The sequence below is a fragment of the Melanaphis sacchari genome, unplaced genomic scaffold (assembly GCF_002803265.2).
Source record: "Melanaphis sacchari strain LSU unplaced genomic scaffold, SCAv2.0 Contig26_pilon_pilon, whole genome shotgun sequence".
Lineage (NCBI taxonomy): Eukaryota > Metazoa > Arthropoda > Insecta > Hemiptera > Aphididae > Melanaphis > Melanaphis sacchari.
This window is the reverse complement of record NW_020271143.1, coordinates 988,136-1,012,297: the sequence shown is the minus strand read 5'-3', so window position 1 is coordinate 1,012,297 and position 24,162 is coordinate 988,136. Positions and strand designations below refer to the sequence as shown.

At 23.5% G+C, this 24,162-nt stretch overlaps 2 protein-coding genes across 2 annotated transcripts in view; one reads left to right on the top strand and one right to left on the bottom strand.

The window, feature by feature from the left end:
- Positions 1-5,766: 5,766 nt before the first annotated feature.
- On the bottom strand, positions 5,767-11,848 carry LOC112595315 (DEP domain-containing protein 1A-like). Its single transcript, XM_025340460.1, has 9 exons — positions 11,020-11,848; positions 10,678-10,946; positions 9,914-10,135; positions 9,444-9,601; positions 7,956-8,756; positions 7,478-7,611; positions 6,726-6,911; positions 6,154-6,303; positions 5,767-6,031 (listed from the first exon to the last, which is right to left on the bottom strand). Exons 1-9 carry the CDS (start codon positions 11,080-11,082, stop codon positions 5,936-5,938), a joined length of 2,079 nt encoding a protein of 692 aa, XP_025196245.1. The 5' UTR covers positions 11,083-11,848; the 3' UTR covers positions 5,767-5,935.
- A 5,207-nt stretch (positions 11,849-17,055) lies between these two features.
- The window catches only part of LOC112595361 (acetyl-CoA carboxylase), a 49,770-nt gene continuing 42,663 nt past the window's right edge, over positions 17,056-24,162 (top strand). The window contains exon 1 of the mRNA XM_025340522.1: positions 17,056-17,365. The gene's annotated coding sequence lies outside the window, so the exon portion shown is untranslated. The remainder of the gene's footprint in view (positions 17,366-24,162) is intronic.

Below are 24,162 nucleotides of genomic sequence, written 5' to 3'. Positions count from 1 at the left end.
GTTTATTTATATTTGCATGGTTGTTGAAATCCAAACCTGAAAAATAAATGCAATTAATTAAATTATTTGAAAAATAATTGTTTATGACAAGCATAGGTATTATTTTTTTTTTAAATTTCATTATTTCTTTTTTAAATTAATTATTTATGAACTTCAGCCATGAATTTAATTAAAATATAACATATTTTAAAGTTTATTTATATTCTTTGTCTTATAATTCAAAATTAATCTAAAACACTTTTAAACATATTTAAATAACCAGGCCAATAAAATACAAAACCTTTTATTATTGATTAAAATAATATATCATTTCTTGTACAAAAACATATTATCTATTAGAGATGATTCAGAGTGATGTTAAAATAATTTTATCAGAATTTCTATATAATGTTTATTTTACTTTAATAAAAAATTAATTTAACTATTTAATTAAATATCACCAGTTTTATTATATAGTGTAATAATAAAAATTTAAATATTATAAATGTCATTTATATTATTTTTATTGACCATGTCCATGCAAAAATGTTGAGTTTACAATTAGAATACAAATGCATGTTAAATATAAATTGATTAATTACCTAAGACAATTAAATAATTAAAATATATACTTTTTTCAATATTTATTCATAATTTAATATAATAAATATTATAAATGAAATTGTGCAGTAACTAATGTAATATAAGACTAAAATTATCATCTAATTTATATAACAAGTAATGTCATGGAGAATTTTATAAACTTGTTATACAGTAGAGCCTAGATAGTTCAGATCCCTGATAATCCCGCGAATGCAGTAATCTGGATAGCATAAATCCCTTTATTCGTAAATACATTTATAGTTTGTTCGGAATTAAAAGTATTATTCAGAAAAAAATTACTGACTACTATACTTAAGTTCCATTATTATATACACTTTTTTTTTTTTTGTAATTCATTATGTTAAAGTTAATTATTAGTTTTTAAATTTAAAATTAAATAAATATAAAGGTAGTGAAATAAAAAATAAAAATTTTAGACATTTGAGTAGGTTATTTTTAAAACCTTGTGGTAATTTGGATGATGCTCTGTCAGAATTCTTTTGGACTATCAAGGCTCTACTGTATGTTTAAATTTTGATTTTGCAGTAGCTAAAGTGTAATTTTTTTTAAAGAATCTTGAAATAGTTACTATATTAAAAGTCTAATGATAATACATTTTACAAATTTAGGCTGATTGATTAGCATATGTATTGTGTTCAATTTTAAAAGTAGGTATTATCATAAATACAAGATATTAAAAATGTTTTATTATAAATGTTTTTAATATTGATATTGTGAAAAAATTTTGATGTATTATAAAAAACAATGTTGATACTAAAATTTATTATTTAAATCAAAATTAAACCGTATTACTTGTATCTATTAAAGTGAGTCTATTACTGTAAATATAATCTATAAGTACTTTATATTTATGCACAAACAAAAATCAATGTTAATTGTGATATATTCCTGAACAATACACAAAAAATGAAAGAATCTAAACCTTTTATATAGTAAAATATAAAAAAAATATTTATTAATTACATTAAATTTTTTTTCAAAAATAAATGTTTATTTGTGTTCTTAAAAAAAAAACTCTTATTAGGCAATTAATTTTAATCATTACTTTCTAAATGTTTAAATAAAACTTTATAAAGGTATAAATAATTTTTTTTAAGTTGTTTTTTTAATGTATATGTGTACCTAATATTTTTATGAAAATTTTTGTGATAAAACTTTATGAAAACATTAAATAGGTGCTTGAAAAAAAATAATTAATATAGATAAAATGTTCAAGTTTTTGAGGAACATTTTTTTTCAAATTTCAAACCTTCATAAATAACTTAAAAATTTCATTAAGTATTGAAATTAATAATTTAAATAATAGTGGAAAGTTTTAAGTTTTGTTTTATGCAAAATATTTCTGTTTTTAATCTAATTTTTTTAAGTTATGTTAAAAATTTCTTAGGATTTTATGCCTTTCATTTTCTAAAGTACTAACTAGAATCAGTTTTTTAATCAAAAACAACCTTCAAAATTGAATATTATTTCTGCTCAAAAATATGAACAGACAATTAAAAAAAATGTACAAAAAGATACATACAATCTTTACATTAATTAGAATCAAAAGTATAATGAGTCTTCATAACATTAAATCTTTAAAACATAAAATAAATACCAGATAAATATTTAATAATGGTTTACACATACATATTTGAATTAATTAATTATACATTATATAATATAGTAAATATTTAAAGGTAAATATTTAATTTTTATTTATTCTTAAAATTTAAAATACTTTTTTAAATTGTAACTTGATTGATATAAAAAACAATAACTAAATTTGATGTATAGATTTTAATTAAGTATAGGTCCATTTTTAGTGGATCATTTATTTATGCTTATTTTGGAATTTTTGACAGTAAATACATATAAATATATTATAAAGAAATTTTTTTGTTTTTATCACATGTTTTATAATTATTTTATTACTTCCTTACCTATTTAAAATGATTTACCTATTAGAAAAATTAAAATTTTTAATTTAATGAACAAATTAAAATGTTGTTTTTCTTAACGAGTAATAAAAAATGTTATCTGTTACAACACCGATATTAACTCTTATTATTAGAAAGTGTCAATAAGACTAAAAAAATGTATTAATTGATTAACGGTTGAATCTCTAATCATTAGATAAAAACACTTAAATTGACCATTAACTCAGTCTGTATCGTTTCATAATAACCCATTCTAGTGACTTGTTGAGTTAGGTTAGGTGTATGACTTACAAGAATTATAATATTACACTTACGGGTTAATATCAACAAATTTCCCAAATCGACAATAAATGTGCAGTCATGCCATTCACACGACTCTGGTGTAGAAAGGGCTTCTTGACCACGGTGGTCGTAAGTCTGGTTTCGTCCAGGGCGTTGTAGTAGAGAATAATCAAAAACCTCGAGTACCTTTTTCCCGAAAACGTACCTAACCAAACATAGCACTAGCGGGCGATCACGATAAAGGGAGTAAACAATACCGATTTTGGGTTCAAAATGATGGTGATGATTACAGTGGCGACACGGAGATTCCGTTGTTATAAATCGAAAGTAATAATAAAAACACCCAATAACCAATATAATATAAATGCACGTATACCGTAATTCTACATCACCGACGTTCGTCCGACGAAGTTTGAAAATTTAATACAATCACGAAATGGAAACGCACAAACACCGCGTTAGTTGTGAGTACATACGATTCCAAAGTCCGCTGTACTATCATAACATAATATAATAATAATAATCATCTGTCGGTGTTGTTCGAGGTACACAAGGTCCACTTCCTCCTCCACCGACACCAGGCCATCATCCTGCTACTACTACTCCGCCGCCGACAAATCTGGTCAAAATTATTTTATCGCGAAGATAACAGAGAGCGTGTTATCGTCGTTATCGTTGTACGCGCCGAGTGCTGACGAGACCGGGAAAAAAAATATAACATAACGATGTAGCGTAACGTAGTCGCAGATTTTAGATGTATACAATTATTTTCACATCGTTTTCTGTGTAAATCGGTAGGTCCGTTTGTAATGATGTGATGGCGTTTGGAAGTGACGCAACCGAGAAATATTTTCGGGAGTGATTTCAAATTGTAACTTACAATCGAGGCTTAGTGCCCGAATTGTTTATTCGAATTTTGGGTTTCTGGTGCTGAATGTATTCAGATTATCTAACGCCGAAATAAAAAAAATTATGCAAATGCTTAGGAAGGTATTCATAACAGTTAATGTGCGGGTGTTAGATAGTTTAGGAAAACTTTATAATTAAACTCGTAAAATACCTATCACTGATACACAATATTAAATATAAAATGGATTAAAAGTATAAGTTAATGTATTAATTTCAAAATTGTTGATGTCAAGAATTACTAAATAATTATCTTTAAACAATCAATTACAAAATCCGTTATTTGAATGACTAGATACAAATAGTACAGATCAATAACAATATACGAAATGTTTAAAGTATTTATTACATAAAACTCGTGAAATAACAATTTTTCGGGTGTTAGTTAACTAGGTATAACTAAATTCATTCGGGTGCTTTGATAAAAATATCGTTCTGACTTTGGAATAGTTTAAAAATTTTAGAAGTCATAATGAATATAAGTGCAATGCTATGCTTTATGTTTATAAGTTACAATATATTATATCAGTTGGTACTTATACATAACATATATTATAATTTATAAAATTTTATATATTATTTTGTTATATTAATATTAATATTGTATTATTACATCAACAAAACCAACGTAATTATTAACCATTATTCTTAATAAAAAAGCAAATGTTTATTCTGTAAAAATTAAATAATTCCTTTTAATAACAACTAGGTAAAAGATAAATTCAATCTTATATTGAAAATACGTATTTTGTACACAAACTAAATAACTTACCTACCTGCTAACTTTTATCAAGAGTGTTACTTAAGCTGGATTCACAGATCCTAATTCTATAAAACATTTTAAGAAATGTATAAATATATTACAATATTATTATTATTATTATTATTATTATTATTATTATTATAAATACTTTTATTATTGTATGGCAAAAATTGCAGGAATGTTGATGTGCAAATACGTTAAAAGCTTCAAATTACTACCAACAATATTTTTGAATTACAACAAAATAACTAAAATTATTAATCTTCGTTTAAATATCCAGAATTGTTCAAATTTTAATTTCAAATGCTTATAACAGTTATAACAAAAAAAAAAAATGTTTGTAATGTTTGTATAAGATAGGAATATTGTTTAGATTTTGAGTTGAGTGATAAATGTATTGATTTTACCATGAAAAATATTTTAGTCTCGGGAGAGGTTTTCGGTAAAATAGATTTATTTATTTTGTTAATTCAAAAACAAATAACCATTGAATCTTAAAATTGTAAACAAAGTATTTATATTATCATTTTTTATGTACAGTAAAATTTTGAATCTTTTAATACTGATACAAGTACTTAATTTCTTAATACATCCAGAATCTAAAAATGGTCATAGATGATATGTATAATGAATTGTCTATACTTTACTCCTATTCAATATTTTATTCAGCTATGGAAATCCAGTACCTGTCAAATATTACTTGTATGGTTGAGTTCAGTTCCGTCCAAGAATATGATGCGCTTTAAATTTTTTTTTTTTACTTTATCTTTCTTTTTCTAATTTATGTTTTATGGCTGTTATTAAAATTTTTGATGTTTAAATATGTATGAACAAATTTCAATCTTTTAGTAATAAGTCTTAATTGTTAGATAATGAGTGCATTAGGTGCTTATAAACTGTATAAGCAGCCTCATTTTCAAATTAATAATTATGTTATACCTAAGCTTCATTGGCATGATTATTAGGTTTCTTTATTAATATAATAATAACATGCAAAATATACTGTAGAGTAATACTGCATATAAATTAAAACTTATTGTTTGCTTGTTATAATAAAAATTTTCTTTTATCAAGCAATAAATAAATTTCAAAAATGATTAAAAACTAATGAACAACAAATATTTTAATAAGGCAGCAAAGGTTGTAGTTAAAAAAAGATAATTATATCACAAATAATAGAAAATAAATATATTTTAATTAAACCGTGTACACATTAATTAATAACTAAGGTATGGTTAAAAAACTTTAATTATTTTACAAATATATAAGCACCACTTTATTATAATAGATAAAAAAAGTATACTAAGTTGGTCTTATATCAAGCTTAAAATTGTCCATAAAATTAAGTTTGAATTTATCTTTGATATTATGCAACATCTATACTTAAAATACTATTAACATAATAAAAAATAATTTTAATAATAATAAGTAGTATTTAATTTCTTTGTTAAATTCGAAAATTTTAAACTCTAATTTCTTTTAATACTGGATTTTGTTTTTTATGTTGCTCTAGGAGTGTAGATCTTCTCTCATAGACATCAGGATACATTTTTTGAAACTAAAAAAGAAATAACAGTAAATAAGTATCATCGATTGAAATTTAACTATAATAGTCTATATTTCAAAATATAAATATAAAACAACATTTTTAAAATTTATATCATAACATTCATAACTTACTAATTTTATACGTTTACTCTTTTCTTTATTAGACATTGATGAACTATTAATAATTTGATCCAACAATTCAATAAGGGCTTCTTTAGATTCAGTACTTCTTTGTTTTTCAAATTCTTTGTCTGATATTCTAAGACAATAGTGCATACTATCCTAAAATACAGTGTAATATTCGTTTTTAATATAAAGTTCATTTATTTTAATATTATATATTTATTATTATTTTGAATAAAAAAAGTTTTATTTAATTATATTCCCTTAAAAAAGTGTTGATAATATATAAATATATTAAACAAATCAAATTTTTATCAAGAATACATTATAATTTTACATAATTATAAAAAAAATTTCATAATTTTTATTTTCAACAGATATAGTGTGTTTCACAAAAAAATTAACTCAATAGTAATGTTGCTTATGTAATTTTTTTTCAAATTATGAGGTCCTCAATTTAAGCTGGAAAATAAAAAGCATAAGTTTTTTTGAAATGTTTGAACTACTAGGTTTGTGAGAATTAACTATCAAGTCATATTTCTTGTGAAACTAATTATATATTTTTAATACTTTATACTAACTTTAAAATTTTTATCATCATTTCTGAAAGAATTAAACTTTTCTGATAAAATTGAATCTGTTTTAATAGGTAAAAATATTAATTTTTGATTATGAATTAAAAATTTGACAACATCAGTAGCTAAACAATCATATTCAAATTGATTAGTATTTTGTCTCAATACTGCACAGCATAATCTATCAGTGATCTAAAAAAAACATGGGTCAAAATATTATTAACATACACATAAATTATGCAATATTATATGAAAAATAGACATATGTACAAAAAAAGTAAATTCTCCGAGTGTTTAGGTATTAATATTAAAATAAAGATTTCTTAGTAAAATTAATAAAATAGCATCTAGAATAACAAATTAATCTCATATTAATTTAACTAAAATAATTTTGAAATTTTAAATGTGACTTCAAAATTTATAAAATAATTATTTGTATTAAAAAAAAAAAAACCTATACAATTTTTGAAATTAATTAACTTGTTTTTTAAATTACAAATTGAATAATATTTTACTTAAATATTTTCTAATTTGTTAAAATTATCAACTGTTGTCAAATATTTAAATATAACTAATATGTTTTAATATATCAGCATTAAAATCAAATATTAGATAGAAACATTTACAAGCTTTAATTATTTTGTCTTTAAATAATCATAAAAAGTCTACTTTGAATATATGAGTGTTTTAAATGGTATACCAAAGTTTTACAATTAATTTGTGCGTTTATAATATAAATAAAAACGTTAATACAATACCTTAGTGTAAGTCGATGATAGATGAGAAACAAATTTTAAAAATTCTTGTAATTTTGCTCTATTTAATGGTGGAAGACATAGACTTAATAATTGATACAAGAGAATTCCCAGATGTAAAGATTTTTCATTTAAACCTATAAATAATAAATAATGTTAATTCATAACATAAATTAAATCTATATATTACAAAAAGTAATTTTTAAATTATTTTTTTAATTGAAAATTGAATGCAATATTTTCAAGTAGATTAGATTTTATAAATTATAACTTATAATTAAATTAATAAAGAAACAATATTTTTCTAAAGTATAATAAATCAGGAAAGAACATTCTTTAAAAATTAAACACAGTATCAGTAAACCTTATACTGTTAGTTAGACTTTGAAACTTCTCTCAAAACTGTTTAAAATATTATCACCTTAGGATCAAAAGTTTTTAGGAATATATATTAATATGCAATTACGATATTTAATCATACCATTAAATGACTGATTTTTAAGGGCAAGCGTATGGTCCATTTGTGTTATATCAATTAGCTTATGAAGAGTAGAAATTGCCATATCTAAATCAAAGCCATTTGTGTCATCGTAACTTATTTTTTCAGATTGAAAAAGTCCAAAATTGACATATCCAGAAGTAGATGGACAAACATATTTATTATTTTCTAATGGTTTATTTTTAAAACCATACTCATCTGAATAAAAGCTCTCATTAAGTTCATTTAAATTTTTTGGAGTAATTGAGTTATTAGAAATAGTACGACCCATTTTCCTTTTTCTTATTTTTTCCATATTTTTTTGATAATATGATTGTGATTTCACAGATATTTCTGGTGAACTGATTGTTCTAGTTAACTTCGGCTTTAAATATTTATGTGAAATATTTAGTGGTTTATGTTCCATTTTACTTTGTTCTACTTCACATGATTCAAAAAATGATGTACTGCTACAACTACTGACAGAAGATCTGGAAAGTAATGATACTTGATGTTCAGAAATATCAAAACATTTATTTACAATACACGTTTTTGAATGATCAGTGGAAAATTCAGTTTCCCAACACATATTTGATGATAATCGAGATGAATTATTATTTTCTATTTTTTTTACTCTCTTATTACACATATGATCATATCTTTCAACCACAACTAAAATAGAAATAAATATCTCATAAAAAGATATGGGAATCAGTGGTTCCTCCGAGTTTAAAAAATAATCCTTGATTACAGAATAAACATCAGCTTTAAATCCAGGATAAGTGCATTCATTCATTTCCACATCTAAACAATAAAAATCAATAAATTATAAAATAATTATGAATAATTTATGACAAATAATAAATATTGATAACTTTAAGAATGTACTGCAAATTCAAAATATATATTTTTATTGTTTAAATGAATAGAATAGGTATTTGTTTTATAATTTATACAATTTAAACATATAGGTAAATAAATCAAGAGTTTCAGCAATCAAAAAATGCTTTAAATAGTTCTTATTTATTTAATTATTTGTAGTTTTATTTAGACTGATCAGTGAGTACTTACATTTTTAACTAAAAATGTTTTAGCAAACTTACTAGTAATATAACTTAAATTTTTACCAACTATAATATAAAATAATACATTTTAGGAATGTAAAAATTTGGCTAAAATTAAATATACAATATTGAAGTAGTTATATTATACCAATAAAATAACTAATAATTCTTGTATTCATTAAAATATTCAAAGAAATAGAACAGATAAACATTAAAAGTCAATAGCACTTTCATTATTTTATTAGCTTTGGTAAAGTAATAAAAGTATGAATTGGTACCTATTATCATAAACACAGAACTTGTAATAATTGTTTATTGATTCCAGATTTGTAAAATATCTTATTTAAATACAGTACATACATATTTTTTTATGTTTAAACATTATTATTATACAAAGAACTAATACTTAAACATAAATTATAGTTACCAGATGTCAAGCTATCCATTGCAGACTTTACCCAATGTGGAAATAAGCCATCAACATTATAATCTTGATTATAAATATTCATAATTATCCACTGCTTATTTAAATTCTCAGTATTTAAAAAATCATCCATATTAAAACTCTTTAATATATTCTGTAAACTATAAATTAACAAATAATATATTACTTAAATTTACATTTTTATGAATAAAAAGTAATCATGTTTTTCAGAATTATTAAATTATTTTTAAAATCTTATGAGACTCCACATTATTTATCAAGTAATTTATGTGTTAAATTATTTACATTATTAATAAGAACAAAATTTAAATTGTTTAACTTTTAGGTTAATAGTTAGTTTTTTTTTTAAGTAGAGGAAACTTTTAATTATAGATATAGTTTATTTTGATTAATTGTATGTAATTATATACCTAAACCTATATGTATTAGAAGCATAATTAATAAATATTTACTTTTGTAAGATAAAATTAGCAATTTTGTGGTTTTCGTTTAAATATGTGTTCATTGCAACATTTTCCATTGAATAAGACTTCATTCTATGACTACTAATAATTTTATCACTTTTTTTGGGTTGAGGGGACAATGATTTTGGTTTATTCATAAGGAATACATTTAATGATGATAATACAGATCCTTTGCTAATTGTTTTATTCATATTCTTTGGTAAGGAAAATCTGAAACAGTAGTAATAAATTGTATGCGATTATGACAAGTAGAAGTCACAAACTAAAAATAAATTTAGGTATAATAATTTTTAGAATTAAGACATTAGACAGTTAATATTGGATAGAAATTTAAAAAAAACATTTAACTTTTAATTATTTTACACATAAATATGATGCTTAAATAAAAAATTACATAGCTAATAAAAATATGATTGATGAAAATATGTATGAAAAAAAATATTGTATAATAAAAAAAAAATTAAGAACAATGTAAATATTGTAAAATCGTTAAATATAACATTTAAAAATAAGTTTTTTTAAATCTTTAATTTTCTTGTAGTTAAAATTATTTATGAAATTAAATTAAGTTGTACAATTAAAAAAAAACACAAGTTAAATTTATTTTTATTCCTCTTTAAATTCAAGTTATTGAAGTAAGTAATATCTATTCTAATGTAGTTAATATAAAAAACTAAAACGACAATCTTTAAAAACTTGATTTTTGCTTAATTTAAAGTAAAACAAATTATTTAACAAATTATGGTACTCACTCATATAATTCTGACTTATCCTTAAATTTTGTTAATGTTGTACTAACAGCTTTAAAAATTTCAGCCTCAAAAAATTTATTCATTAATGCTACTATTTGTTGACGTGTAATTCCTTTATTAAATAAATGTTGTATTTTCCCAGAAGATGCTTCATTATACATCCAATCAACTGCTTCAAATCCAGTGAAACAGTTGTCTTTAAACCAAAGCTGGTGCCGATGAGATTTTAACGGCATGCCACTTCTAAAATGTTCGACTAGTATTTGCCACTTAACAAAATAATTAAACAATTAAGACTTAATGATTAAGTAATAATAAATATTGTCAACGTGTATAACTTACAGTTTCTGTAGCTCGGAATTGAGAATACGTAGGCAAGTTTGGAATATTTGAATAATTCGACATTTTAAAATATAAATATGGAAATCTTGGTATTTTAATTATTTTATATAATTTAAACTGTATGCTTACACGATGTATATTATTATCCTCGACACAGCGTAATACTTAAACGACCGATAATCATGTCAAAAATCTAATGCATTTACAAATCATGTTTCGGTAGGATAAATATTCTGAGAACAAACTACAAACACTTTTTAAAAAAAAAACGTTACACTTGTCGTACATTTTTACGTTAGTTGTCTTGGTGTTGACAACAATAACAATGATAATAATGATAAGCGAGCGTACTGCGCATGTACAACCATTGGCCCGACAGACAGGTGGGGAACGTACAAAGCTAAATATTTGAATCACGAAAGAAAACGAATTAAACGTTCATTTGAAGAATTCTAGTTTATTTCTTTTGCTTTTGATTTTTTAGACAGATAGCGCTCAAGATACCTTATTAGTACAAGCATCTTTAATTTTAAAACCACGATAGTTATTACTTATTACTTATTAGTCATTATTCAATTGCAAAATTATCATGTCTGAGTAAATTATATTAATTACGTTTTGATATTTTACTATTTGGTTCTTATCCGGTATTAATGACCATTGAATATGTGATATTTCTATCATAAATATTCATTATGTAAACGGAATTTTGTGTACTTACCAGTTGTAATAGTTTATTATCATTACCATAAAATGTATATTAGTGTGAGTTGTAACTTATGACAACTAGATATCTAAGCAACCTTTTTGTTGCTTGTTAAAACATATAACATGTGAAATAATTATAAACTCGCCTCTACAAAGTTAATATTATTGATGCATACATAGTACATATTTATTATTTTGATATTAATGTATTCGTATGTGTTATGGCAGGCCCTATTATTTGTAAAATTTCGGACTGTACACTTAATTTTATTGCTTTAAACAGAAATTTGACTCTCGCTACTGTCTTGGAAAAAGAAATTTATTATAAATATATATATATGTGTGTGTGTATAATAATTGAATATAACAACAAAATATTTTTGACTGATAACAATGTTTGAAAATTAATAGAAAGAAATTATAATTCAGTATAATTTAAATTTAAAAAATTCAGGAAATTCTCATATTTTCTAGTAGCTGGCATATTATTTAATTTTTGTTTTACAGACCGTAGTGCACACTTGTACATTCGTGGTGCACACAGTGTGTCGTAGTGCACATAAAAATAGGGCCTGTATTGGCTGTATTATGCTATTCTCGTCGTGTATTTAGAAGACGATCAATCGGATGTAACTCTAACCATACAAAAAAAAAAAAAATAAGTCCTATCAGAAATTTTAAGCCCTATTAATTAATATAACTTATAAACAATGTCATAAATGTATAAATTAGTTTTTAAATAATGTAAGTATTAATGTATATATATAATTTTTTTTTTTAACATTTATAATAGATAAGTAGTACTTTGGACTAATATTTACGCAACACAATATAATCATTAATACAAATTAAAATTTATTTTGTTTTTTATTGTAATTCAAAAACAAATAATTTTTAATACCTAATTACTTATAGGTATAAGTAATTTCTAGAATTTACAGACTTAATATAATTTTAAAAATATATCAAAATACACTTGGCTCTTTTTTAAGTTATCTTATGATTTTAAATTATAGTTTTTTCCAAAAAAAATGTATTCTTGATTTAAATACTTAAAAATATTAAATAATATTTCTCATATAAGTATACGTATATAAAAATTTATTACATCAAAAAAATTGAAAATAAATAGGCACGAATTTTTATGAGTATCTGTAACTGAAACAAAGTTACAAAAATTTACATGCTATTTTCAAATTTAAAATGTAAGTAGTTAAGGCTTGAAAAAATTGAATATAATGATGTTCATACTTTTTTTCTTACTATAATCTAAATATCTCAAAAATGCACATCGAAAATATTCAAATTCAAATATTTACAAAATTAGATATTTAAACAAAAATAAAAATTTTAGTTGTTATTTTGTAGTGATTCAAAATAATATTGTTTGTAAGCCGTAAGGACTTGAAACTTTAACCACCACTAGGTACATTATTATTATTTATAATACTACATACACAATATTTTAATTAAATGCATTGATAGCAATAATTTACAAACCATTTATTTACATTTCAAAAACTAAACTGAAGACGAAACAATTAATATAGGTAGTGTTGTAGTTGTGCCTAAACTAGGTTGCATACAACTGTAGAATATATAGGTAACTAGTAAATATTTAAAAACCCATTTGTATCATTAATAATAATATTATTATTTTTGAATTTAATGAAAGAATTATCAAGATCTATTATCTATATTATCCCAGTGACTACTCTTTAAGATCATATTCTAGAGGTCGAATGTATTACTGTTTTGACCTCATAATCTCATCCTATCCTATCTATAATAAAATACAAAATTTAAAAAATCAACATTTTTAATTAATAACGCTAGCTAAAATAATTAATCATTACTGCAGTTGATATCACTTTAAAAGTACATTTATCATTCATAAATAATATTACACACACTAGAAAGCAATAATTAATTATGGTATTCACAGCAAAAATGGAATTTGGAAGACAAGTTGAAGAATAGCCAACAGGATTATACAAGAGTGTAAATATAGGTATTATTAATTTGCATGACCGTTTACCTACGTCAATGGTCAATGTATAAATTAAAAACGTAGTAGACGCTTTAAATTAAACTTGTTCGAACTATTACGATTTACAACCGTTAAATAACTAGGTATTTAAACTAATTAGGTAATATAATATTTCACCGTTGTAATAGGAAAAGTATCCACCTAAGTATGTTTATTATACCTAATTATGATTTACAACTAATTTCAGATATTTATGACTGTGAGTAAGTGTACTGTCAACAAATTTTAATTAGAGTAATAGGAAATAAATGCTAAAAAAAATATATATAATTATAAATAATTGATTAGCAAGTAAATAAGTAGCATTACATGAATGTAATTAATTTTAATTTTTTTTATTCATTATTGTTAAATATCCGCTAATGAACACCTATTGAAATCGAATATTCAATTCTATAATAACTCTATAATACCGATCTACGATCTACCAATAAATGAATGTATCGGTAAGATACTTATTCAATTACTAAGAAAATTTGTCATTTTACGCTGGATTTATTTCATATGGTTCATAATGATGTAGATATGATAACAATAAGAAAATAATTTAGCTTTTTTATCTGACAAATTAAGCGTATTATTGGTGAAAACTCAGCCACAATTATTATTTCAAATTTTAAACTAAACTGTATAACTCTAAATCATAAGTCTACAGTTTTTGATTTCAATAAGAAAAAAGGCCAAATGTGGACCCCTGGGTCCGCCTTTATACATAAATAGGTATTCAACCATTAATTAGAATAATACGAATAAGTTCAGTTAAATATGTTTGGGTAATATAGTGTTAAATTAGTATAATTCGTCTTTGGTGCCATTGTACATTGTTTGAATTGCAATAATAATAGGTGCATAGTTATTAAAAAAAATAATAATTATAATATAATCGTATTAGAAAAATAATTCTTTATTACTTTACGATAATAAATACTCGTATTTTTGTATTATTGTTATGTTGCAATACTACAATGATTTGCCGTCAACGAACAGTATCGGTAAATATAATATCTAAGGAGCGATACAGCTGTAACAATAATATATATTATTGTTACATGACACCTATGTATGTGTCAATTCCGTAGTAGGCAATAGTGGGATATTTATGCTGAGATAAACATTGTTAATGATTGTGAGGCCTGTGGCCAATACGCACCGTTTATCGAAAGGGCAGTTCGAGACTGACCAGCAATAAACACGAACTCACCAAAAAACATGAACTCACCAACACTGGGATTGTTTACCACCATCTACATTTTGTTAAGTACAAACCAAAAATATATTTTGAACAGAGATTTATAAACCAAACGTGTTTTATTTATTGATAAGATCCCACATACCGTGTTCTAACCCCCCAGCTACGGAAAATTTATCCGTAAGGACCAGAAAACCTTCCCTGGATAACTAATATAGTAACTAGGTTCCCCAGCCACGTTACACAGCCATAAGGCATAAAGGCACATTTTGTATTCTTGTTATAGTTATTTTATTGCTTATTAATATAGCTTTAACATGAATTGAAATTGTACATAGATTTAATCATAAGTTAGGTAGAAATAGTAGCATTGTAGTAAAGTATAATTATTTAATATTTTGAACTATAATTTATATATCAGCTATAAATGAACAATATCGCATTTGAACTATATTTATGTACCTACATGAGTCAGTAAAAATGAATAAATGACCTGCTATTGTATACCTTCGAAGGTACGAAAACCGCTTTATATAGCTTTATCAGCTTTATAGGTGCATATTATGTGCAAATATGAAATACGTATGCCGGTTTCAGGACTCAAACTTCTAGCGATTTTAGAAGTCGGATGAAAAATAGATCATAAAGAAATTAAAATAAATGTAAAAATAAAATTAGCTGGACAAACTATTATGTAGTAATAAGGAAAACAATTAGATATTATATTTTAATACATAATAAGTAGGTATATATTATATATGTTCATTTTTTTGCGATGACGGACGAACGTATTTTGTCTACCAATACATATTATTACCTACGTATTATTATGCTTATCATAAGATGTAGACACCGGTCAGCATACTAATTTTTACAAATTTAGCTAGTTATGTGAAGACGTGAGCTGTGAAGTACATGTTTAAAAGGATAGATATAATATAAATAATATAATGCTAATAGATATTATAGAAAGATTAAATATTTTTTCAGAAACCTAAATAATAATAAAATTTTATTATGGTATTTCTTTGGTTAATCGCTAAACACTATAGTTTTCATAGTAATTTCTAATATAGCAACATTAATATTATTTCGTTAGGTTAATTCTTGTAATTATGTTTTAGTTGTCGAGTATATTTCTTGTATAATATGTATCTTAATATATATATATATATATATATTTTTTTTTTGTACCTGTATCATAAATGTAGCAACAAAAACCTACAAATAAAATTTAGTGATGTCTGTCAAATTGTAATAACTGGAGCGGAGTGAGACATTTGTTTAGTCCTTGTTACTTGTCAATGACAAATATTATCAAAATCGATCTGAATTCAAACTCTCTTCTCCGCCTGAAGATTTGAAATTGTATTTATGAATATGTAGAGGACAAAATCAGTTTTTAATAATATTATTATTATTTATAATGAATAGATATCAACTATATCAGCTCTTATACCAGCTATAAATTGTAATCTATATCAAACGCTATTAAATTGAAGATTGGGTATAACGCAATAATAATAAAAACAATTATTATATTGTTCAGTATGATAAAATGTGTTCAATTCGTATTTGCGGCGTAGTTTGTTTTAGTATTATTGCACATTGCACACTCGAAGCAGTAATACGACTCTCGACGTTAATTATAATAATGTGTAATCGTCGTACAGTCGTAACACTCGTAACTCGCATTCGTTGAAAGACGTCATGATTCCACGTAATTTTGCTCGTTTTGTGGGCCATTTATCGTGTCGACGTCCTTGCATGGCGGTTGCGCGCGCATTCCACTAGACATCTTCGCCGTCGCGGCGATCAGGATCGTCCGGCGACGATGAATTCCAGCCGCCGCCGCCGCGCCGCCGACAATAATTATAGGCGACCGTTGGACCCGGCCAACCACCGTTCGGCGGGCAGCTGACGGTTTCGCGTCTTATCATTTTCATTAGTTATCACAATTTGCTGCGTTGTAGTGGAGAGCCGTCGCCGCCGCCACCGCCACTGATTGATTAGAGGTTATGAACTTTTCGTGTGTAGAAAATTATTATTCGACTTCTGTTGTATTATTATTACTGTATTTTAAACACATCATATTATTTTTGTTGTTTAAATGTTTGACCATTCGTATCTCCCGTAGAAATGTTGTCTAGTTAATGTTTTGGTTTTTTTTTTATTTATTTTTTTTTTTACTATGATTAAATTGTTGATTTTATTCCGTGCCGTCGGTTAAGAAAAGACGCTTATTCTCTCATCATCATCGTCCGTTCATCAAATGTAGTTTGTTATTATCGCAGTAAACGACATGTAAAACGTTAGATTTTTTCGTTTTCGTAGTACCTGCAAATATTGTAAACCGTACCGTGTTTACACGAGTCAAGAGCAAGAACACGATCACACAGGTTGGTACTTATAATTTATATTGTACAGTTTCGACTTTCATTATAATTATTATTAACGCAATTTTACAATCAATTTCGTTTCGTGTTTTTACTTGGTTGGGGCTTTGAGTTTAGGTTGAATCATTAGCAATTTGTATAATGTTTAGCTTCAGTTTGACACTGTCTAAAATTATAAATTAAAGGTTTACTTGTGTTGGGACCGTGATGAAGTATGTATCACTTACCTAAGTTTTAAATTTACAATTCAAAATATGTTTATAACTTTTTTAAATAATATACTTTTAAATGGTTATGTTAATTGTATTAATCTAAATAACTTGGGACTTAGGGCGATCTATTGTACCATCCGTTCATTTGGAATTAAACACTACTTTGATTTTAGAGGTACTTAACTAGGGTTTTTTTTACCAAGTTATATTGGATCTACACAGAGAAAAAAATTTAAAAAAAAAAGCATCAAAGTAAAATGTTTTTAGTGGTCCATTTATTTACTCTCTGAGGTATGATTCTTGATAAGTGGCAGACTAGTTATCGCCCTCTGTGTTAAATTTAATTGTTTGAGACATCTATGATTAATTGGTTTTTAATAAATGTTTAATTTAAGCACAACAAAATTAAAAATTCCTTGAAGTTTGTCTAGTTGTTTTACCAAGCTACTAGGGTTCCAAATTATCAATCTAAACGCTAGTATGTTACAGTATTTTGAAAAAGATACCATATTTAGATTTGCTACAAACTTATTATTTTTAATATTTTTAAAACATTTCCGTAAATATTATTAATATGAGAGTTAAATGAAAGATTTGAGGAAAAAACTACTTCTTGATTATGAATTTTAGAAACATGTTTGATAAGTGTTTTATCAATTCTTAATTAAATATTATTGAGCATCTTTTATGATTAAATGTTATGTTATAAAGGAGCATTTAAAGTATGACTATTTGTTGTTTACAAATTTCATAAAGCCTGCTTGTAATAGATTAGCTTTGTTCAAATCTCGCACTTTTAAAATAGTTTTGATTGTTGGTAAATGAAAGAAATTTAGAAAATTTAAGTATATTGTTAAAGTTATTGATAAACAGAAGGAATAGTAAAAGGAACAGGTATTTAATCTGTACTCGTGAAGTTATTTTGAATTCTTAAGATAAAGAGCTACCTATTTTAATGTATTGGGATTATCTTGAGATATATGAAGATAACAATGGTTCATTTATCTCAATTTTGCCTAATTTAGATTTATATCAAAAGCTTTTTTTTTTAAATAAGTGTAGATCACATCTAATTGATATAAATTTGATATGGAATCTATTATATATGTGCAATTTATGGTAAGATATAAAGGTATATCATAAATATCGTTAGGTTAATGTTAATATACATAGATTGTCAGAATCTTTGCTTTGTATAATAACTCTCTTAAAACAACTAACAGTTGAAATTTAATAAGTTTCTCAAAGAGATTGGGCAAAGTATTTAGTTTTAATCCAGTTCTATATTTTTTTTTATTAAATTAATTCTATTCCTAGATTTTCAGATAGGTCTAATTTAAGTAGTTTTAAACAATATTCAGTGTTTAGTAGATAAATTAATTAATATACAAAGTATGTAAATTAAATAACTGCACTAGTGATGCTATAGACAAATAGCGAGCGCGCCAAAACAAATTTGAATGTCTGTGTCTATTGATGTTTGTTCCATCCTGAGCTCTATGAAAACGTTGAACGTCAATCATCTTTGCTAAAGTAATCATTTGATTATATCTTTGTGCAAGTGTCTCGTTAAAAAAATGCAGTGTTCAAACGGAGTAATGAGTTAACCTTAAGTTTCTTGTAAGACGGGGGAAAACTGATATAGAAACTCAAGTTATGTTAAAAAAAGGGTATGTATGGAAATTAATGTTTTTCCCACTCACAAATATTTTAATGGCTTAAAAAGTTTAAAGAGGGCCATGAAATGACTGAAAACAGCCATGGATGATTTAAAAAATGGACGACATCCAGAAAATTGATGAATTGAATTGATCTGTATAAATCGTTGTCTGAGTATTCGAGCTCTTGCTGAAATTTTAGGAATTAACAAAAAAAGTATCTGTCAGATTTTGCATGAATCATCTAACATGCATAAAGTTTGTATTAAAATGATGCCAAAATTGCTTACTTCAGAGTAAAAGAGATTGAGGAAAAAACATTTAATACATCATAACTCTGTTGAATAACTCACTCTACTCATCTGAACTAGTTTTGTCTGATTTTTTTATTCCACCAAGTCAAATTTGAGCTAAAAGGAACATGATTTGATAATGTGATAGCATTGAAAGCAAATGTGACAAAAGTTTTCAACAAGTTGACAGAAGTAGGTTTTCAACACTGCTTTGATTTGTGGAAAATTTATAGTATTATAGAAATCGGCAAGAAGAGTATATTGAAAGCGATTAACTTTCTAATGTACCTAATTAATTATTAATAAAACGTTTTCTAGTAACAGTACAGTTATTTAATTGCTACTCTTTGTATTGATGGTATTTACAAACAAAAAAGATCATTTAAGTAATAATGGTTAGATTTATTTCTAGGTTATTTAATGCCTTTTTAAGTACAATAATAAATTATTTATTAACATTATTTGAATTAATTTTTAATTTGTAGCAGTATATGTACTACCTGTTTCCTTTTTATAGGTAGACAATAGATATACATTTATATATAAAAAAATGTATACCATAAATGATACTTGAAAACTTAGTTATTCTAAATCTTCTATAATTTATATTATAAATCTCATAAATAGTTGATAATAGCTTGTAATTATAAAATTATTGTTAATTTATTTCCGGTATAACTTTAGTTAAAAACTTATGATATCAATAATTGTTTGGTAAACTATATATTATGTTATTAGGTATATCTTTAGTACAATAAAAGATTAGTGTAATACAAATAAGCCATGTTGAAATTATATTTTAAACAATTATAAGAATTTTTATCTATCTATTTTAAATTTGCCATTTTTCTCCTCACTAATTATCAATAGTAAAAAAAATATTAAACTATTATTCTTTTTAGTTGATGTGTAATATTGTATAACCACGGTTTATAGTTCTTATTAAAGGTATAACTAAAGTTGATAGCTAAAATGTATGATTAATAAAATACAAATTTTATATTTTATATAGATATTTTATTATAACTATAAAATAAATAAATTACATATTTTTTATTTCTTTTTATATTACTTAGTCTAATATATCCTTTTTTAAATGTTTGTATTTTTTCTCTCTTGTAATAATTAAAAATTTGAATACTGGATATGTATTATATATTAGTATTTTTAGAATTGTATTGTGAGAATTAAATTATGGGTAGTTGAAAATTTATTAATACTGAATGTAAGGCAATTGATATTTATTTTCTATTTATCATTTTTAAAGTTCCACTTGTTACCATGAATTGTAAATTAAATAAAAAATTTTAATATGAATTTGGAGTCTATTAGCAAACAAGTAAATAAAACAATTAAAAACGTCTATCACCGTCACATGTTTCCCAATAATCTTATATTTTAAATACACATAAGTCTATTACCTACTTCATAATTTGGTTGCTATTGACTTAAATCAGTTATCTAATCTATAATAATTTGATATTATTCCACCAATCATAAATAAAAAGGAATCATTGAACTCCTTTTAATTATTATTAATTATCCTAATGATTACTAACAAATAATGATCTTAATAATTTAAATACCTAATTTTAACAATTTTCTGCAGTTGCATTATAATATGAAAATATTTAACTATTTTATTATACCTGAATATAGATAGATAAAATAGAAAAAAAACAACCTTTAATTTCTATTGATAGAAAATTGTAAAATAAATTTAGCTCTATTTATTAATGCATATTTGTAGTCTACCACTATGTACTTTGGTCAAATTGTAGTCTTAAATATTTCGATACGTATATTATATGTTAATATTTATATTATTTTAAATATTCTATAATATTTTAATTGTAATATTTTTATATTATAAAATTATTACCATGACATTTTTCCAAGACATAATGTGGAATTTGTTTCAACTGCATATGTGCTTTATGATTTATTATTGTATTTAAATTAAAGATACCTATTACAGTGAACTATTCAAGTATGCATTGTCAAGGTACTCAACACCTACATATAGTTGAGCGAGTTTTATAATTTTTTTTTTGCTTAAAGTACCTACTATAATTTATTTTTATTTTTATTGAATTCAAAATTAATATTATTTTATATTAAATATTTGTTTTATTTTTTTAATGTTACGTTCAAAGTAGAAAATCGAGGAAGTTTTTTGGGAATTATCTTAGCTAATTTTTCAATTAATTTAAACTATTTATTATTTAAATGTACATATAGTGATCTGATTTATAGATGTTAACAAAACATGACAAAATAGGTTTTATTTAGAAAGATTAACACTAATTGAAATGTCAGAAAAAATTTGCTATTTGTTTTTATTCATTTTTAAGTTTAATATTAATTAATATTAATAAATTAGTAATTTAACTATTTACAAATTTTATTAAAATATAACCAAAAAATTTGCTTAAATATAAAAAAAATTATATCACAAAATATTAATCATGAAAAAAAATATTTAACATTTACTGTTAGCATTTAAATTAAAATTAATTTTAATGCTCAATAATTATGAGTTATTATTATTATTATTAAGTATATTACTTATATTAATTATTAAATATTATATTTTAAAGTTCATTGATGTTTTTTTTGTTTATTTTATTATCAAGTATAAATACAATTTTAATATTATTTTAACTTTTATAATTAATAAAATAAATAATAAACTGAAATATTATTTATAATAATACATATTCCTTTTGATTGTGTTAAATATGTATTTAGTCATAAATATAAAAGTTAGGTTTGATAATGTTTATTTTACTTGAAATTTATCTTTATTATTTTTTAAATCATTATATTAATTTATAGGAATGTTATAAAATGAAATAATGAAACATTTATATAATATATACAATTCACATAATTATATTCACAGATTGCATTTTTCTAAAGTTAAATTGAAATTTGTATTTAATGTGTCAAATATTAGGAAACTAATAATGTTTTGACTACAAAATATAGAAGTTATAAATTTTCATACTGTTTAATCCATTTAATTATTTAAATTTTGACACATAAAAATTATTAATTAACTGGGCACAGGATGTAATGCAGTTATTTGTACCACAAATTTACTCATGTTTACATTATTCTATGTTATGTCATTATATTGACTTATAATCTTTAAACAGCTAGTAATATTATAAAAAAATATATTGTATAATATATAAGAATTGTTTTTGAAAAAGTTAGTTTAATCTATCATTTTACTAATAGCGATTTAATATATAATAATAAAATATCTTCAGATATATAATATACAATATATAGATTAATGGACAGTCTCCGTTTAGAATTGTATCTTGTATATATTGATTTATCATTGAATTTAAATTTAACACATTCAGTGACCTATTCAATGAAATGGGAAACTTTTCAGTCGTACGTTGTTTGTTTTTTAGAAATATTTCAAAAAAAGATAACAAATGTTTTTATAAAATTAATTTTTATTTTACTTTATGAGTTAAATTAAAAGTACTAAAAAATGTTGTTTTGATATGGTTTCAATATTGCAAATTTCAAATATACACAGATTGAAAAATTATGAACTAATTGACATCAATTATATATTATTTATAACAGGTGTAAATTTTATAAAAGCTAAGCTATTTTTATCGCACATTTATTTTAGTATTGATAGTAAGTATTTTAAAATGTTAAAAAATAATTTTTTAATGTATATAAGCTACAATGTTACTTAAAGCATTTTTTAAGTATGTGGTTTTATTTTCATAAACCATACAAAATTAAAAAAAAAAAAAAAAACATTACATTTTTATAAGTATTCTGGTGAAGTAAAACTTTATCTAAAATTAATTTTTTTAATTTTAATTTTTAATACTCGAAAATAAATAATTAATTACAGTATTAATAATTATTTTTTAATTACCTAATAGTTTCAAGTGGACGCTAAATCCGTATTTGTTGACTTGCCTTATATAATATGCGCCATATAGCAAATTTACGTTCAGCAGTTTATATTTAGCTTCATTAGCTTTAATATTAGAATGAATTAATTTATTATAAAACTTGATGATAAAAACATTATTTGTATTCGTATGTTGGTTTTTACAATAATTCCGTTTTATTAAATTTTATTTTTCACCATGTTGGCTTTAATTATCGGTAGCTTAAAATATTGAGTCTCCATATTATGATAAAAGTTTTTTCATATATTTACTACTATACCTATTTAATAAATTGTGTTAGAAATCTTAAGTTAATTATTTTTAAGAATAATGTTATATTTTTAAATAGTTATTAGTTATTATTAATAGTATTTTATATATTTTAGTAAACCGAGTTATACTTAACATTATTTTTTTCATTGAATAGAAATATTTATTTAAGTTGAATAATATAATTATTCTGAATCAAATTTATAAAAATAAGACGACAATCTTGAGTAAAAATCGAGTACTAAACACTTGAATTATGTATCATGTTTGATTTTTTTTTCAAATTTGCAAGTTATCATTTTAATACTTTTTATAGGAATACTTAAATATGTATTTAAAAATAATAACTTATTCACAATATTTAATATTATATAAAATTTATTAAACTGCTCAATTTTTTTAAAAAACACCTATTATAATTATGTTAGA

Coding starts and splice junctions, on each gene's coding strand:
- LOC112595315 (XM_025340460.1), bottom strand. CDS start 11,082: ATGTCGAATTATTCAAATATTCCAAACTTGCCTACGTATTCTCAATTC. Junction 10,136..10,677: donor GATAAGTCAGAATTATATGA/GTGAGTACCATA, acceptor CTACTGTTTCAG/ATTTTCCTTACCAAAGAATA. Junction 6,912..7,477: donor TATCATCGACTTACACTAAG/GTATTGTATTAA, acceptor TGTTTTTTTTAG/ATCACTGATAGATTATGCTG.